This window comes from Rhyacophila brunnea, unplaced genomic scaffold (genome assembly GCF_057557595.1).
Source record: "Rhyacophila brunnea isolate RB1 unplaced genomic scaffold, BYU_Rbru_1.0 scaffold_20, whole genome shotgun sequence".
NCBI lineage: Eukaryota > Metazoa > Arthropoda > Insecta > Trichoptera > Rhyacophilidae > Rhyacophila > Rhyacophila brunnea.
In genome coordinates, this window is record NW_028232860.1 from 36861587 (window position 1) to 36881047 (window position 19461).

General features: G+C 30.1%; 1 protein-coding gene across 1 annotated transcript in view; it reads right to left on the minus strand.

Annotated features, from left to right (window-relative positions):
• The window catches only part of LOC147071610 (uncharacterized), a 549084-nt gene that overhangs the window by 54528 nt on the left and 475095 nt on the right, over positions 1-19461 (minus strand). The window contains exons 8-10 of the mRNA XM_085947980.1: positions 10878-11002; positions 5254-5432; positions 3838-4305 (exon numbers count right to left, since the gene is read on the minus strand). Coding sequence (XP_085804106.1) covers positions 3838-4305; positions 5254-5432; positions 10878-11002 — 772 coding nt within the window. The remainder of the gene's footprint in view (positions 1-3837; positions 4306-5253; positions 5433-10877; positions 11003-19461) is intronic.

Sequence of the window (19461 nt, forward strand, 5' to 3'; positions counted from 1 at the left end):
ATATCGCCTCGAAAATATGTACTTATTGATAACGCCAAGGAAAAGTGGAACGCCTATTTGGAGAAAAACAACGTTAGAAATAAGAAAGAGCCAAAACGTAAACGACCAACGAAATGGGCAGTGGGATGTTATTTTGTAAATAAAAATCCCCGTGATCCAGTGGCGTATGAATGACGTTTTAAAAGTATGTTAACAAATAAGTAGAATTTATATAAAATTTATAAATAAATACATAAACATATTATTTATGCTCTTTCGTCTTAGTCAAAATGTATTAATTAATATGATAGAGGTATTTTAGTGGTTATTTTTCAAAACTGGACATGTCCACTATTCACTCCTGTGAGATAAATGAACTTTACAAATAAAAACACAGAGCGAAAATACGCACGCGACAAAAACCAAACTGTCAGATTGTATGACAACTTACTACTTAGTCTACTTAGTTAACTTACTTAGTCACGTGACTCAATACAGTCCCGCCATTAGCTGAAGGTGACATGTCTCATTTCGAATGTCAACAATGTTGGACGTGTCCCTATTTGAATGTCAACCTACTTTTTGAAACCTCTTTTCAATATGAAATTGGTGTTTTGTGGCTATTTTTGAAAGTCAACAAAGTGTGAACGAGGTTATAGAATGATATTCCGATAATAACTCATTTTCGGCATATATGAAACATGTCCAGTTTTGAAAGTTAACCACTGATTTATCTTCTTGAATTTGCGAAAAGTAAAATTGCATTATAAACAACGGTGTATTATTATGTAAAATAAATCATATACTATGTAATCTTTATTCTCAAAGTGTGAAAATAAGCTTTAAATATTTGTTTGAGCTAATTATGGTAGCGTTAACCATCACTGTTGTGCATCAGGCATGTTATAAACAATGTAGTTATCTTCAGACCATCAAAGCGTCAAGATGTGTATTAGTTTGATCTTAGCGTCACCAAAGAAGTAATTCGATTATGAGTTACGGTTCGCCCAATGCTGTGTCAATCACCGACAATCATAAACTCATTACTCTTCCATCCGTCACAATTAAGTGTAACCGTGAGAATGATTGTACTAGTTGTGAGTGCGCGTGCCATATCAACATTAAATGTAAGTGCCAGGATTGAATCCCTGTATAACCCCCTCATCATCCAAATCAACCGTTTCCTACAGTCCACTGAAAAGCGCCGCCAATATTAAATAAAAGTTATAAGATTATTAAAAATTCTAGACTAAATAAATTTATTATTAAATACACTGTACCTATCTAAGTGATAAACTCCATTCGTAATAATTTATAACCACAAACAAAAATGGTTGAAGCATTTTGGTGTATGTCGGGTGTATAATCGATGTGTCTAATATCAAAAGCGATAAATCAAACATAATAATATTATGATCAAAATGTGACAAAGTATATTGTGTACACATTCTATGCGTACTATTACACGATATGTAATAATCAATAACTTCTAAAGCTCGCCAAAATCAAAACGAACGATTTACATAAACCCATATTAATTAAAGTAATAAATTAATGTTGTTGTGTTCAAATTTAACTTTCATATATTTATTGCAAACAGGGTTTTACCAGTTAATAGAAATGGATGTATAATTACTTGAAAATAAAAACACTTCATTTATCATTGAAATTGAATTATGGACTACATAGTTTTTGTAAAGATGCCTCAATTTTCTGTGGGGTTTTCCAGTGACACGAATAATGTTAATTAATTGATTAATTTTGTTATTATTTTATTCAGTACATAATCAATTCAAAAAATTATGTGTAATTTGTTTATGAGCTTGGGTATATTGAAATTATGAATGGATAGCTTTAAAATTGATTATGATTACTATCGAAATAGATTTAAGGCTCATTTTTGAGACAGTTATAAATAAATTAATGCACAGTTACTGTGAGAAAATAAATGGATTGTAAATCAAAAGATATATTAACAGTTTATTTGAATGGGAAAAATCTTCTTTAATATCCAACATTTTAATGCGGAATTTTTAACAAAAAAAAACAATGATATATGAGTCATGTTTTGTGAATATGTATATGAAGCGCCAAGTTTCAAAAGCCCCCAAAACGGTTTTTGAAATTTTCTGAGTTAGACATATTGTATTTATATAGATATTTTCGTTACCTATATGATGGCTAAAGATTAAACTTTAAAAAACGCCAAATCCGTCAATACGTATGATCAAAAATTAAGGTAAATTTCAAAACCCGCTAAAATGGTTGGGTGTGGTTTTCTTTCTTTCGACCATGTCCGATCCTGATAGGATCATATGGGCCTCCACAGAGTGGAGGTTTGTATTGACAGATTTTGTTTTTTACGAGAAATGGATGTCAGCCACTTGCTCAACCTATTAGGTCCATACCCTGACACACACAAATTGAAAAACAATTTTTGTACTTGCCAGACCCAGGATTCGAACCTGGGACCCACGGCTTTGTAGTCCAACGCTTATGCCGCGCAAATACCCCTAAAATAGAAAGCCAAAATACTCTTTAGAATATAACGAATTTAAGAATAAATACATAATGTTCACAGATTTAATAGATATGAGTTTTTCTCATTTTTCTCAAAACTACCTTAAAATCGTTTTAGGGGCTTTTGAAACTAAGCGCTTCAATAATAACTAAATTTCGGAAAAAAAACTGGATATACCACAAAATATGTGCTCTAAAAAAAACGTCATTATTATTTAGTTTTTAAACCCTTCATTATTATCATTGTAAAATTACAAGATCTTCAGAGAAACAGTAATAACTACAGATGTAATATTTATATAGCATGAAAGTATAATGTAACTCAATTTCGGTAAAAACTGGACATACAATATAAGTGCTTGAACACATTGTAATGTAGTTTTTTTCCCAGAAAACTAAGTTAAGAGCTTACATCAATTGTCGCTATAAACCAACGAACACATTGTAATGCAGTTTTCACAGAAACTATAGAACTCCTAGCTTTCATTAATTGTCGCTGTAAGCCCGCAAATTAAAATTATTGAAGGTCGTTGTTTCCTTGGCAAGCCACTGGCCATTCAAGCGCTTCCCAAAAGTTTCGACAGCGAAGCAATATGGGAATCGAGCCGGCCGCACACGGTGTCCAAACCGTACTAGTCCGCCGACGATTCGGTGAGTGTAATCCACCCTTTGCTTAAGTGATTCCGGGACGTGGGTGTGTTTTATCTGAATCTTTATTTATTTTGTTGAGAGTCTCGCTGCTCAATAAAAAGCGGAATAGCGTACGAATTTGTGTCGATAACAATATCGCAAGTCTGTCGGTCTTATCGCAAAAATGAAAACTTTATCAGAGATATCGGATACAGACGTATTTATTTAACGAGATAAAAGATCTTTCGCGAAATCATCTTAAGTTTTTTTTTATAGATGTAACTACGTTATTTACTCTACGAACAATACCATGTATAGACTCAAAAAATATAGAAGAAAACCTTATTCTATACTATATACTCTATAGAGATATAGTCTAGTCGAGACCTTCTGTAGATATATACTAACATATGAAAATGAGGCAAAAAGAACCTCAGAAGTTGAAGAATTTGGACTACGAATAGTAGCAGCCTTATACGCTGTTTATGATAACTTATTGTCAATTATTAAACAAACTTTCACCTAGTTTTTGTTTCTTCAATCAATATCTATACCTTGTGTGGAAAACGAAAATATACATAATATTTAATTGCCCTAAATACGTGGTTTTAATTAATGGTAAAATAAACCGTCTGATATAAGCCCCCTCATCTCAATGATATGTAGATTTAGAATAACGATATAAGTAAAGATGATTATAGATATTACCTGCATGTTCCATGTTCTCGGAGGACGCTGCACGGCAACGGGTCTTGAAGGCCTCTGCGGTGAACTTCCTCCACTCGTATCCTGCTGAGATCCCGTAGACCCGACGCTCTGCTGATTATTTTGTGTGCTGGCCTGCCCGCTAGGTTGCCCGCCCTGTTGGCCGCCGGCTTGACCGCTCTGTTGTCCGCTCGCCGGCCCGCTCTGCCCCTTCTGCTGAGTCCGCGGTTGGCCGGTCTGACTCCGTTGCAGGATATTCTGTTGCTGCGCTGATGAGTTTGATTTTCCGGGGACAGTCGGGTGTTTTGAATGCAGAGAGCTGTTGTTGTTGTTATTGCTGACTGATGATGTCTTGTTTTGGTGGCTCGGATGCTTTACGTGGTGCACGCTTGCTTGGCCGTTTTGTAGCCCGCTTGATGAGGTTCTCGCTTGCTGGCCTGCATTGCAGGGTTCGTTGCTTAGTTTCGCGGACTGAAATATACAAAAATTAACGATTAAGGCATTGGCATTAATTATTATAATTTTTAGTTTGAAGCAGACATGAAAACGGATCGATTGGTTTGGCTATGCGTCGTGGAGAGAAGAATTCAATTTTTTTTTCAGAGGGATTTTTTTTACTTGAAGCTGTATGTACACTATCCATGGCTTTTCTAATTGATTATTTTTTAGACTTATGCGCGGCGTAAATAAATGCACACTGACAAACAATATATCTGTGGACAAAAGGAAGAGGGTGGATAAGTCTTAAAAATCGAAAATGTGTTAAATATAGCAAATGAACCATAATACACATCTGCACAAATGAGAAAAAAGAAAAATCAAATCAACACCTTTGAATTACTAAATTCCATACAGAAACATTGGAGTTCCCATACAAAATGGTCTACAAATTAATCTTCTTTTGGTTGTCCTGAAAAGTAGCGATTTGAGACTTACGCCTTCTTCCTTTTGCACACAGATATAGGGCCTGAAAATGCTGAAAGACAAAACCCGAGTTGCAAAAAACGACACGAATAGTACAAAACGTAAATCGATTAGAATTTGAGAACCTATTTGGGTTTGGAATATAAAATTATATAAATTTATGAAATCGCTGAATCCATGTGCCAAGGAGCCGTTAATGAGTGAAATTGCGAGACTGGCTATCGCAAAATGGTAGAGGTATGATGAATCGACAAATATTTTCGGGATATAGAACTGAATTTTAATTAATTATTCACGTATTTTGAAAATTAACGGATTCAGCAATAAAGTATATAATTATTATAATAATATTGTTCCCAAAATGATACTTTTTTTAATATTGATATTTGTAAATTTATGAATAATGTCCCACTACAGATAAGGTAGGACTACGCTGTCACTTCATTGTTTTATAATACTACCCTGCAGTAAGTACCATGTTGAATTAATAATTACCTTGAGAGGTAGAGGGCTGGTGTCAGTAGCTGGTCTTCCTCCCGCAGGAGTATCTTTGTGTCTTGCAGGACTGCCCCTGGCGGGACTTCCTCGACCTCCTCCATCTCTCGCACCCTCGCGTCCACCTCCAGCATACTGTATGCAAGACGAGCCGTGAGGAGACGACGCACTTCCTGATGCTAAACAGAAAGAATTAATGGAAATTTAATATGTTTGACTTTTAGACACCATATTTATTATTCACACATTATGAAATATCATGAATTAGAATATTAGGTAGTTAATACTTGTAGGTACAATTTTTTTAAATGCACGTATAAAAAACAAAAGTTAAAATGCCGGTTTAAAACTTTTCTAATAAAACAATGCAATTCACGTTACTTATGAATTAGACTAATTTGAAAGTGTTTCATGATTGAGTACGCAAAGGCTTTCAGGTTTTAAACATATTATAGTCCCCTAATACTTAAAATTCTTTTCTTCTTTCGACCATGTCCGATCCTAATAGGATCATATATGGGCCTCCATAGAGTGGAGGTGTGTATTGAAAGATTTTGTTTTTACGAGAAATGGTTGTCAGAAACTTGCTCAACCTATTAGTTCGACACTCTGACTCTACACAAAATCAAAAAAACAATATGTGTACTTGCCAGACCCCGATTTAAACCTGGAACCCAAGACGCAATATGCCAACGCTTAAGCCGCGCGGCCATCGTGGGTGATTTTCAATGTTTTTGAGTTAGCTATTGAATATTATTCTACATATACAATATGATAAAATTACGTAATTCAGAAGTTAATGGGAACTGTATTAATTTTATTTTTGAAAATATTAGACAACTTTAAAGCCATAAATGCATTAAATAAATAAAATGATATACGTATATACAATATTTTTTCATACAATTGAACATTATTTAATTGTTCCCAATTAGACAAGTACAATTTTCCATTTTTATTTTAAATACTTATTATAGCCTAGATTTAAGTTAATTCAGTAAACTTCAGTTTCCCAACAATGACCAAACCAGAGTTATCTATTTGTAGTATTGAGGTGACGATATTGTTTATACACATAACGTTTATTATATAAATGTTTTTTGAATATAATATCATTATTAACAAACAGTAAAAATTTATTATTGACATTTATTTCTATCATATTTCGTTATATTATATTAATTAAGGGGGGGCATGCTCGTCGTAGGTCAAAATTGAGTTTTTATTGTATTTTAAAACCATGATCCTGGACACTGCTTAAACGTTGTAGATAATCTATTTATATAATTTTGAAGCCTTATTATCCCTCATATTTATTTTAAACATATGATGACTGCATAAAGTATTTTTGTTACATAAAATAGTATTCTTTTAAACCTCTCGCTCTAATGTTGTAGAATATAGTCATATTTCGGTACATAACTGTGCAGTGGTGTTACATTTTTTTACATTTATTAATTTTTAGACGCATTTATAAAACCATTAGTATAATTTATGACGAGATAATTTTGTAAAATATTCACGATAAAAAATTATACTGATAATCTCTGTGATCCCAAATTTGACAAGAATTAGGCATTTTATTATTCAAAAATCGGCAAGATTAACACATTTGAAGATAATTCTAAAGATACTCATTATATGCTATGTCTTTGACCATTCAAGTGTGATAAACATCTTATGAATAATGATTGCTTTATAATAATTATTGACCTAAGAATAAGGTAGTGTTTTTTTGAAATACGCCATTTCTTTTGTCATTCCCCAGTGGTTAAGCTACAACATACGGCCGTAGCCATAAATTGACAAACTTTAATTAAAGTAGGGAGTAAAATTATGTTAACGCGCGTGTTTGAACATGTACCTAACCGAATTTTTTTTTAAACGGTACATGTTCAAACACGCGCGTCAATATCATTTTACTCCCTACTTTAATTATAGTTTGTCAATTTATGGCTACGGCCGTATGTTGTAGCTTAACCATTGGGGAATGACAAAAGAAATGGCGTAATTCAAAAACACACTACCTTATTCTTAGGTCAATAATTATTATAAAGCAATCATTATTCATAAGATGTTTATCACACTTGAATGGTCAAAGACATAGCTTATAATAAGTATCTTTAGAATCATCTTCAAATTTGTTAATCTTGCCGATTTTTTGAATAATAAAATGCCTAATTATTGTCAAATTTGGGATCACAGAGATTATCAATATAATTTTTTATCGTGAATATTTTACAAAAATTATCTCGTCATAAATTATACTAATGGTTTTATAAATGCGTTTAAAAATTCATAAATGTAACACCACTCACTGCACATTTATGTACTGAAATATGACTGTATTCTAAAACATTAGAGCGAGAGGTTTAAAAGAATACTATTTTCATACATCAAATGTTTAAAATAACTATAAAGGATAATAAGGCTTCAAAATTATATAAATATATTATCTACAACGTTTAAGGAGTGTCCAGGATCATGGTTTGAAAATACAATAAAAACTCAATTTTGACCTACGACGAGCATGTGGGCCGTTAATTGTAGGCATAAATTGATTATATTAGGGTAAACGTTTTATCATGATAAAAAATACTATTTTCTTTCATTTTTATTCCCTACTAAAAAGTCTGCTTGAAAATTTTATGATAATTACTTATGCACATTTTTAAAAATTAACGACATTTTGACTACGTCCTCAATACGTTATACACTCTTTGAACAGGTGGGTACGTCATAATAACTTAGCCAGATGGAGCATATGGACCCCATGGTGTTGAGGTAGGTATCTTGTCAGATTATTTGAACGAGGATCGTTTGTAAAAATTCATTTAATCCAGTTGTACAATCAGAAGATAAAAACGGTTATTCATTGAATTAGTATTTATATTGTGTAATGTTGATTGACTAGTCGATAGCTATTTCCGTTATTAAACCATTATCATGACTAAGAAGATAAATGATTCGTCTTTGATTAAATAACAGTAGCGAAGGGTGGATGTAAGCAGTTAAAATTCGCCATAAATAGTGCAAACTAAACTTTGTTAGTCATACGTATTGTTTTTATTGAAATAAGACTACAATTTACAGATGGTATTGGTTAGTTTTTGAAAATCAATTAAACCTTGCCTAAACCAAACCATTATATTTTTGATATATTTTGGGCGATATAACAAAATTGTACAAACTGTTTCATTCATACTTATTTGTTTTCGTTGGATTAAGAATACATATTCCACATATTGCTGGTTCATTTTTTTAAAATTCATTAAACCCTGCCTAACCAAACTATAATAGAAACAAAATAATATTATTTTTCAAGGTCTATTTATTATCGATCTTAAGTGGTTTATGTCACAAATAGTAAATTTGTAGAAAATTTAAAGTAAAATACGTTTTCGAATGCTGTTTCATTCATACTTATTTGTTTTCGTTGGATTAAGAATACATATTCCACATATTGCTGGTTCATTTTTTTAAAATTCATTAAACCCTGCCTAACCAAACTATAATAGATAAAAAATAATATTCTGTCTATAAAATATTCAAAGTTATGTATGATATAATTGCATAATTTTAGATATTTTATAGATAGACGAATATTTTTTTGACTATTATGGCGTATGGGTTTATTCGCAAGAATCAAAACGAAAGCAGCTAATTCTCACTTAACAATAAATTAATACAATAAAGTAAGGTAAAAACTTTATCACCTACCTATTAAGTCAAAGTGCACAATGAAAAATTTAACAAACAATTAATTATGAATAGTTGAATTGTGGCAGTATGAAAAAAAAAGATTTTACCACAAACCATCTGAAAAATACATACATCATAAAACATATACGTGATTTTGTGCCCCAAAACACTTATTTTATTATTATTTTGACGATTAGGAAAATTATGACACATGTTTCAGTGGCCATTACTATGACAGCATTCGAAAACGTATTTTACTTTAAATTTTCTACAAATTTACTATTTGTGACATAAACCACTTAAGATCGATAATAAATAGACCTTGAAAAATAATATTATTTTGTTTCTATTGATAATGCCAATAAACATACTCCTGGATACGTCCCTTTGAAAATAACAAAACATGGCGACCCTGTATTAAGTACATGCAAAGTTTTTCAAATCGCTTAAAGCCCAACCAAGTAGGTATTTATCAGAATAATTAAAGTCCACCTATATTTTATCTAAACTGCTCAAGTCCAAAATATTTTTTTTTATAAATGTTGCACCGAACGAATACCTTTAGGACTTCTTTGTGGCCATCGTGGTTATAAGATTCAATTATCTTACAATATCTCACATGCTGCAACCATTTGTATTACAAGATAATAAATAATATAATATAACTACATTTTTCTCAGTTTGACATTCACTGGTATTTTATGATGTTTGATTTGTCAACACAAGTTATAACACCTGGTCTACGTCATGTGGTCTTGCCAATTTGATTGTTACTGCAATGCGAGTAAAGGTCATTTTTCTATGAGTTAAAATACTGTTCGCGACGGATAAAATTTTGGAAAAAAGACGTCATCACCCGTTGAAATTCAGAAGCCTACTAAGGTTAGAAATGAGAAATTAAAAAAACTAAATAAATTAATCGATAAAATGGTCTCTTTTTGTTAATTTTGCAAAATAATTATATTTCTAAATTGTCTGAAAATAGGATAAATACATGAAAACGTACGACGTGTTTTGGTAATATAGCGTCACTAATTGTACCGAATTTATAGGGTTTTATTTATTTTTTCATTGTTAATTAATATTTATAGTATTACTTGAATGTTATATTATAATAAAAAAATATTTTTATTGTGCAGTATATATTATTTTGTGAGAAAAAATCATTCAAAATTGGCTGATGTATACTCAAACTAAAATGGCTTTAAAATATTTATTTTTCTGATAATAAAAAAAGTACGTAGGTTAATCAATCAAATGTATTATTTTACCTATTTCTTTCATACAATATATACCAGCAAAAATATTATTAAGTTCAAAAATTCACTGTGGCGTGACAGTCGTTTTGGCCAATTTCGAAAACAGGACCGACTATTTGTCATTTATTTTAAAAAGTAAAGCGAATCAGAAAATTTTAATGACACAAAAAGTGTAATTTGAATATTATTTATTAGATTTTAAATAAATAAAGTGTTTATTATGTGTCAATTCGTGTTAAACATCCTTGCCATTTCCACGATTCTGAGAAGACAGGAAAAAACGGGTCCAATGGCCTTATCTATTATGGGTGGGTTTTTGCAGGGTTTAATTGAATTTTAAAAACTAACCAATACCATCTGTAAATTGCAGTCTTATTTCAATGAAAACAAATACGTCTGACTGACAAGTTCAGTGTGCACTATTTATGACGGATTTTAACAGCTTACCTCCACCTTACGCCACTGTTAAATAATATAACCACCCGAAGAAATGGATATTTGGCATTATTTCGAAGGTAATAAATCCCATTCCATACAGTCCACTCGCATCTTTCAAAATAATTGCGATCACTGATATTTTATTATTACTTAGTTTTTATGACATTGATATTCTAAAATAATTATTAAATACATTGTAGTAATAAGATTCAAATGACTCTTTACCTGGTGCTCCATGGTGATTCTCAGCATGACGTCTCAATGATCTGGCGTCGCAGTATGATTTCCCACAACCTTCGGCTCTACACTCGTAAGGCTTTTTGTTACGGTGCGTCAGCATATGTCCATTTCTTAAAAAAAAAAGATAACATGTTGAGTACGAAAGAAGAAGAATGAGAAAAGTTTTGAATTATCATCGCTTACAAATATTTTTAGGTAACTTTGACTCATCAGCCCAACTTTGGCCCAAATTATTTATTTTATTTTTACAGCAGTTATATAAGCCGTTATTTAATTTATATAACTGACTAACTTTTTTGCAATACGAAATATTAAAAAAATATAGGCCAAAGTTAGACCGAATACGTCATAATTATCATACTACATGTAGCATTTATTTTAAATAATTACAAGACAAAAAGACCTTTTTATAGACAACGTTTTTAAATTTTCTGTTGTATTATTATGCTGAATATGCTTGAACTTGCACTTGATATGAAGTAAATAAAAAACAAACAAACAAATATAGAATACTGAAATGTCATTTTGATTTCCATAGCAACGCACGTATACATAAATAATTTAGTTGCAAGGACCACCCCCTTAGCAACCAATAATAGTCTTTTACTTTTTAGGGATTTTTCTGAAATAACTTTCCATACAAAACAGAATTAACTGAAAATGAACTCAATTCTGCTTAAAGATGGCTAAAAGTATTAAAAAATGCATTGGCATAATGTTCTGATATATTCTAAAAGTTTCAAATGTCTAGCTAGTCGGGAAGTTAGTTAAAAATCGATTGACAGATTTGTACTGGACAAACAACCACCGGACAAACAAGAATACGAGCGAATAAAAACGTTGTAAAATATAGCATGTTCAATAAGTAAGAAGAAAAGTAAGATTAATATTGTATTGCCATAGAGTCATATTTCAGGTAACTGTGAGTCATCGGCCTAACTTTGACCAACATTGTTTTTATTTCTACGATAATAATGTAGGTAGTTATTTGACTTGTATAATCGACTTATTTTTGTGCAAAAATAAAGATTACAAATTTAGGAACCAAGGTTAGACCGATTTACCCATTTTAAAAGGATGCACGATTTTCTGTAAAGTCAATATACATTTAAATGTATGAAATCATGTTATATTTTGAATTATGTTTATTCGTAATAGTTTTGAAAAATAATGAATAAATAAAAATGCCAGATGCAATACGCAAACTAAATCATTCATCTCTATGAATATGACATATCGAATCTTAATTTTTGTTCAACACCAAAAATGTAGTAAAGAAATAAACAGATGGAGTACTTTTATACAGAAATAGTTTGCCAGGAAATATAATCCCAATTCAAAAAATGACAATTATAAATACACTGAGCTACCTACCTATCATTTTGGTTTGTTTTTCAAAATGTATGAACCGTTCTACAACTTTTGTAATTGAATGCTAAACTTGAATGTGCTTTCAATAATTGATCTATGATCCGGACTTGTTCAATAATATGTTCTGTGACCATAATCGTACCTATTAATTCAACGAGCAATGGTGGGTATGCATTAATTATGTTTTTTCTCTAACTTTATGGTCTCATTTATTACATGGTTAATATTTTGAAAATTTATTATTTTTTTCATTTAAAATAATAAAAGAAGTAGTTACCTATAAATAAACAAATTTAAAAACTATGTTTGAAAGGTATTTAATATTGCAAACATGTCTGCCATTGTTGTGTATCTGGTGTAGGTATTTCATATTTTTAATTAAACAACACACTGCTTTATTTCAAAAGAATGTCATAAGTTTTTTTGAATGCGTGCATACTCGTTTTGCTGGATTATAATGTAGTTGACAACGGGATAATTGAGTTTAAGCCTGGTGTACAAAATGATACGTTATGAAAAATGAAAATGTTTTACCCTGCAATGTCTGCAAGCGAGTGCAGACAATGGACCGAGTTTTAATTATCTCGTTAAGGGGGGACATGCTCGTCGTAGGTCAAAATTGAGTTTTTATTGTATTTTCAAACCATGATCCTGGACACTCCTTAAACGTTTTAGATAATCTATTTATATAATTTTGAAGCCTAATTATTCTTCATATTTATTTTAAACATTTGATGACTGCATAAAGTATTTTTGTTACATAAAATAGTATTCTTTTAAACCTCTCGCTCTAATGTTTTAGAATATAGTCATATTTCGGTACATAACTGTGCAGTGGTGTTAAGATTTTTTACATTTATTAATTTTTAAACGCATTTATAAAACCATTAGTATAATTTATTACGAGATAATTTTTGTAAAATATTCACGATAAAAAATTATATTGATAATCTCTGTGGTCCCAAATTTGACAAGAATTAGGCATTTTATTATTCAAAAAATCGGCAAGATTAACACATTTGAAGATGATTCTAAAGATACTTATTATAAGCTATGTCTTTGACCATTCAAGTGTGATAAACATCTTATGAATAATGATTGCTTTATAATAATTATTGACCTAAGAATAAGGTAACGTTTTTTTGAAATACGCCATTTCTTTTGTCATTCCCCAGTAGTTAAGCTACAACATATGGCCGTAGCCATAAATTAACAAACTATAATTAAAGTAGGGAGTAAAATTATGTTAACGCGCGTGTTTGAACATGTACCTAACCGATTTTTTTTTAATTTTTTTTTAAACGGTACATGTTCAAACACGCGCGTCAATATCATTTTACTCCCTACTTCAATTATAGTTTGTCAATTTATGGCTATGGCCGTATGTTGTAGCTTAACCACTGGGGAATGACAAAAGAAATGGCGTATTTAAAAAAAACACTACCTTATTCTTAGGTCAATAATTATTATAAAGCAATCATTATTCATAAAATGTTTATCACACTTGAATGGTCAAAGACATAGCTTATAATAAGTATCTTTAGAATCATCTTCAAATGTGTTAGTCTTGCCGATTTTTTGAATAATAAAATGCCTAATTCTTGTCAAATTTGGGATCGCAGAGATTATCAATATAATTTTTTATCGTGAATATTTTACAAAAATTATCTCGTAATAAATTATACTAATAGTTTTATAAATGCGTTTAAAAATTAATAAATGTAAAAAATCTTAACACCACTGCACAGTTATGTACCGAAATATGACTATATTCTAAAACATTAGAGCGAGAGGTTTAAAAGAATACTATTTTATGTAACAAAAATACTTTATGCAGTCATCAAATGTTTAAAATAACTATAAAGGATAATAAAGCTTCAAAATTATATAAATAGATTATCTACAACGTTTAAGGATTGTCCAGGATCATGGTTTGAAAATACAATAAAAACTCAATTTTGACCTTCAACGAGCATGTCCCCCCTTAAATTAAATAATGAACTCTGGCGGATTTATAAAATATAACGTGATTGGAAAATTTTAATTACGACATGTTATTATGTATTCATAATACAAAATAACTGAATACAGTTTAATAGTACTCGTATATGTAGGTACAGATAATTTTATATCATGGGGTTGCCACCAAAGGTAGAGTTAGGTAACAACTGATTATGTATCTATAATTAAATATGTATGCTAGAAAAAAAATTCAAAGACATCCTATATAACATTCACGTAAAGCACAAATAATTAAGCATAATGTCTGATTTTAGAGGGCATATTGTCAAACTTCAAATTGCAATTTCTCCATAATATGATTTCGAGACTTACCAACTTTTGGCAGAAATACCACAATATTATACTCGCGAGACTTACTGAAGAATTTTTTGGAGATCATAGCTGGGATGGAGTGTATTAAATACACTCCACTAAATTTTGATCATCTATATACTAGAAGGACATCACTCTATTTCTGAAGCCTTAGGTGTTTTTTGAGTAGATATTATTAGAGAGTAGATTGCGACATCGCATACCAGTAAAATACTGTCTAAATGCAATTTTTTAGTCATTTGAAATTTAAAACCTTTCAAAAACTTCCTGTAAACACAGGAAAAGTCTTGATGCATAAATTACTACATATTTTTATGAAAAAATGTCATTCCAGCTTACATTTCTAGATTTTCTCGAAAGCATAGGAAAATGGAGATATTTAAACATTTTTTAGTTGCCATATTACTGTATTAGGACATTTAATAACATTATTATAGTTGTTCAGATAGCTTTTTTATTTTATGAGGTATTTAAACTGTATTTAATTTGTTCAATAAGTAAATATATTTTATAAAGTGCATTTTGCTGATACTAGTTGACTTAAAAATATTATGGAAGTATTTTATTACAATACAAACAAAATGAATCCAACCACATTCATGAATCTAAATTTATTTCCGACTTATGATGGTATTTTACTGGGTGTATGGTATATTATATTATATACCTATAAAAATGGAGCTTAAGGGCACACATGCTCAGCGTAGGTCAAAATGGAGCTTGGTATTTTCAGAGCATAACCCTAGACATTCCTTAAACGTTGTAGATAATCTATTTAAATAATTTTGAAGCCTTATAATCCTTTATATTTATTTTAAACATTTAATGACTGCATAAAGTATTTTTATTAGATAAAATAGTATTCTTTTAAATCTCTCGCTCTAATGTTTTAGAATATAGTCATATTTCAGTAGGTACATCCATGTGCAGTGGTGTTAAGATTTTTTTATTTTTTAAACGCATTTAAAAACCATTAGTAAAACTAATGTTAACATTATATAGTGACATATTTACGATAAAAATATATTTAGTAATGTTTGTGATACCAAATTTAAGAATTAGGCATTTTATTATCCAAAAAATGGGCACAATTAATACATTTGAAGATAATTATAAAGATACTGATTATAAGCAATGTCTTCAACCATTCAAATGTGATAAAAATCCTACGAATAATGATTGCTTTACAATAATTATTGACCTAAGAATAAGGTAGTATTTTTTTGAAATACCCCATTTCTATTGGCATTTCCCAGTGGTTAAGCTACAACATACGGCCGTAGCCATAAATTGACAAACGATAAATGAAGTAGGGAGTAAGATCATGGTAATGCGTGTGTTTGAACATTTACCGTTTTTAACAAAATATATTTTTTTCGGTTACGTACAGTTTGCGTAAATTTAAAAAAAAAATGCAGCGTTGTATTAGTTGTTTGGCCATTATATTATTGAAAAGATATCCAAATATAAGGAAAATGACAACGCAGAATGGAGAGATCGAAGAATAAATAAATAGGTAATAGACTGAACAATATTTTTGGATGTAATATTTATAACATGTAACAATATCAAAGTAGAGAAGAGTAGGTCGTATTTAGTATAGTAGGTAGTAGAAATTTCACAATGTAATGGAACCCAATATATATGCAACTCAGAGCTCGATGGGTCAATGAGATAATGATGCAACAATGCACCCGTAACAAAGCTTCCATGCAACTATAATATTATGTAATGTTGATTTATTACTAATGTAATAATTCGAGTTATTTTTTTGTATGAAACTAGGCGGAATTCTCAACCATTCTTCTAGCTCTTCTTATGTATTTAACTCTAATATAAAATAAATTCATTTGTCGCGAATAGGGCTTGCAATACCGAATGAAAATATCAATACCGGTTTTTCGGTATTTATTCTTGAATACCGGTATTCGTTAAAAAAAATGTAAATAAGGCTATTAAAAACCTACCTATCTACATTCATTATGTTGACATTAAAAATATGTATTGATCATAATATTGTAAAACTGTTAATTTTCACAAATAATTTGAATATATTGATAATTTTAATTAAAGCCCTTTAAAAGGCTGGTGCAGGAAAAGCTTCTTCAACGCTTATACAGTCATATCAATAATTATTGTATTATAGAATAATTGAAAATTTGTCACGGATGTTTTGTATTTCAGACAATTTTATAAATAGGTATATTAAATTTAATGGATTTTGTTTTGTTGTTATTTCACCTTTGTTGGATTCAGTAAATATATTTTCATTTTAGCAGCACATAACTTATACACTCAATTTAATAGGCAATACAGTAATTGTAATGTAATGAGTAATGAAAAAAATCATTTTCAAAACGTAAACGAGTGTGGTTTCTTAATACTGAAAATTCCGGTATTTTGGATGTTTAAAACCGGTATTTCGGTATTGATAAATACTGGAATACCGGTTTTGTAATACCCGTATTTCAATCCCTAGTCGCGAATACGAGCTTGTGAAATTGTTTATTATCATTTACCACTTCACCATTTGAAATGAAATCACGAGTCATCATAAGTCGTGAGGTATTCAACAAAACAAGTTCTCGATAATTTCTCGACAAATGAGAAGCAATAATAGTATCATGATGGGTGAGCTTCGTTAGGAAGAAGAATAAATCAACTGCAGTAACTATCTAATTAATTATTCATGACGAAGTTAACTTGGTGTTTGGGTAAATATTATGAGAGAGAGCTTACTAAAATAATATTAAACAAAAATAAAAACATCCACCTACGCTGTAAACAACTTTGAATGATCAAAGAATTTCGCGCAGTAAAAACAAATAACATTAAAAAAATGTGCTAATTATGAAAAAACATAGGTAGCGGTGTACACTGTACATCAGAAGTTTACAACAAACTGTGGCTAATTTCCATACCATGTTTTTTAAAGAAATCATTTTTTTTTATAAAATTGGCTGTTGTGAACAATCGAATGAAGACAAAAAACTTCGTTAATATCTTCTTTCGCAGTGCACAACGCATAAAGAAGGTTAATTTGAATGATACATTTAATTTAATTATTGTTTTTATACATAATTCGGCAATATCCCAGAAACATGTCTATTAGAAAAAGCTTAATTTTTTTCGTACCCCGCAGCAGCCCCCTTTTTACATCGTTTTTATTAGCTCGTATTCTTGCTTGTTTGGTGGTTGTTTATCCAGTACAAATCTTGCAATCGATTTTTAACTAACTTCCCGACTAGCTAGACATTTGAAACTTTTAGAATATATCAGAACACGATGCCAATGCATTCTTTTAATACTTTTAGCTATCTTTAAGTAGAATTGAATTCATTTAATTATGTTTTGTATGAAAAGTTATTTCGGAAGAAATCCGTAATCCAATCCACTATTATTCGTTGCTAAGTGGGTGGTCCTAGCAACTAAATTATTAATATATACGTGCGTTTCAATGGAAATCAAAATGACATTTCAGTATTCTATATTTGTTTGTTTGTTTTTTATTTACTTCATATCAAGTACAAGTTTGAGCATATTGAGCATAATAATTGAACAGGAAATTTAAAAACGTTGTATATAAAAAGTTCTTTTTATCTTGTAATTATTTCAAACGTTCCTAATATATATTATGTTTCTGAAATGTAATTCAATGAATTATTAATCTTCAATAAAGAATATTACATTATTCAATTTTGTAAATTAATCATTGAATAAAAAGCTTATTCAATTATCTTTTATTTTATACTGAATTATTTTTCTTTTCGTACGGTTTTCTATCGAAGATTGGCAACAAAATATCTGCACAATTCACTATCCTAGACCAGTTGTATCAGATAACCAATTCCGTGAATATTGAGAGCCTATTAAGGAGACTGCACAGCCAAAAGATTCTCCTTATACATGAGCCTTTGTCGTTTTCTACCGTTTTCTACATTTATAAACTGGATACTTCTCCTTCAGAAAGATATGATCAAAGTATACAGACTATCTGCATGTAATAGTACCTATAATTTACATGGTTTATTGATTTATTTTAAAACTTCATTATGTTTAATATGATCAATTGAGAAAATCTTTATCGGATGCCGATATAGCCGCAACACAAACGTGCAGTCTTTTGCTGGTCCATTTAATTATATGTATGTTGATTTCAGACTTTTAAGTGCATTTATTTAATTACATTATGGGTCCTGTATTTTTCAGTAATGAATACGAATAAAAATCCACCAATCTAACTAATTTAATTGGATGTTAACTGAAAAAAATATTGAAAATTCTACAGGAAAAACTCTAATATGTGTTAATAAACGTTAAATATTTTTATTAATATACTATTTCTTTTTTTATCATAAAGAATTTGTGGAATTTTGTTAATTTTTTTTTGGTGAATAAAATAAACTACAAACTATAAAATACAAACACATGTAAATGTTACAGCAGTGGCGAAGGGTGGAGGCAGGCTGTTAAGATCCGCGATAAATACTGTACAGTAAACTTTATCAGCCATACGTTTTTGTTTTCATTGAAATAAGACTACACTTTACATATGGTGATGGTTAGTTTTTAAAATTCAATTAAACCCCGTGAAAACCAAGATATAATAGATAGTCAAAAATACTCGTCTATCTAAAAAATGTATAAAATTATGCAATTAAATCATACATAACTTTGAATATTTTATAGATATAATAATATTTTTAATTTATTATAGTTTGGTTAGGCAGGGTTTAATGAATTAAAAAAAATGTTCCAACAATGTGTATAAAATGTATTTTTAATCCAACTAAAACAAATAAGTATGCACGAAAAACTGTGCAAAATTTGTCGTATCGCCAAAAATATACCAAAAGTATTATGG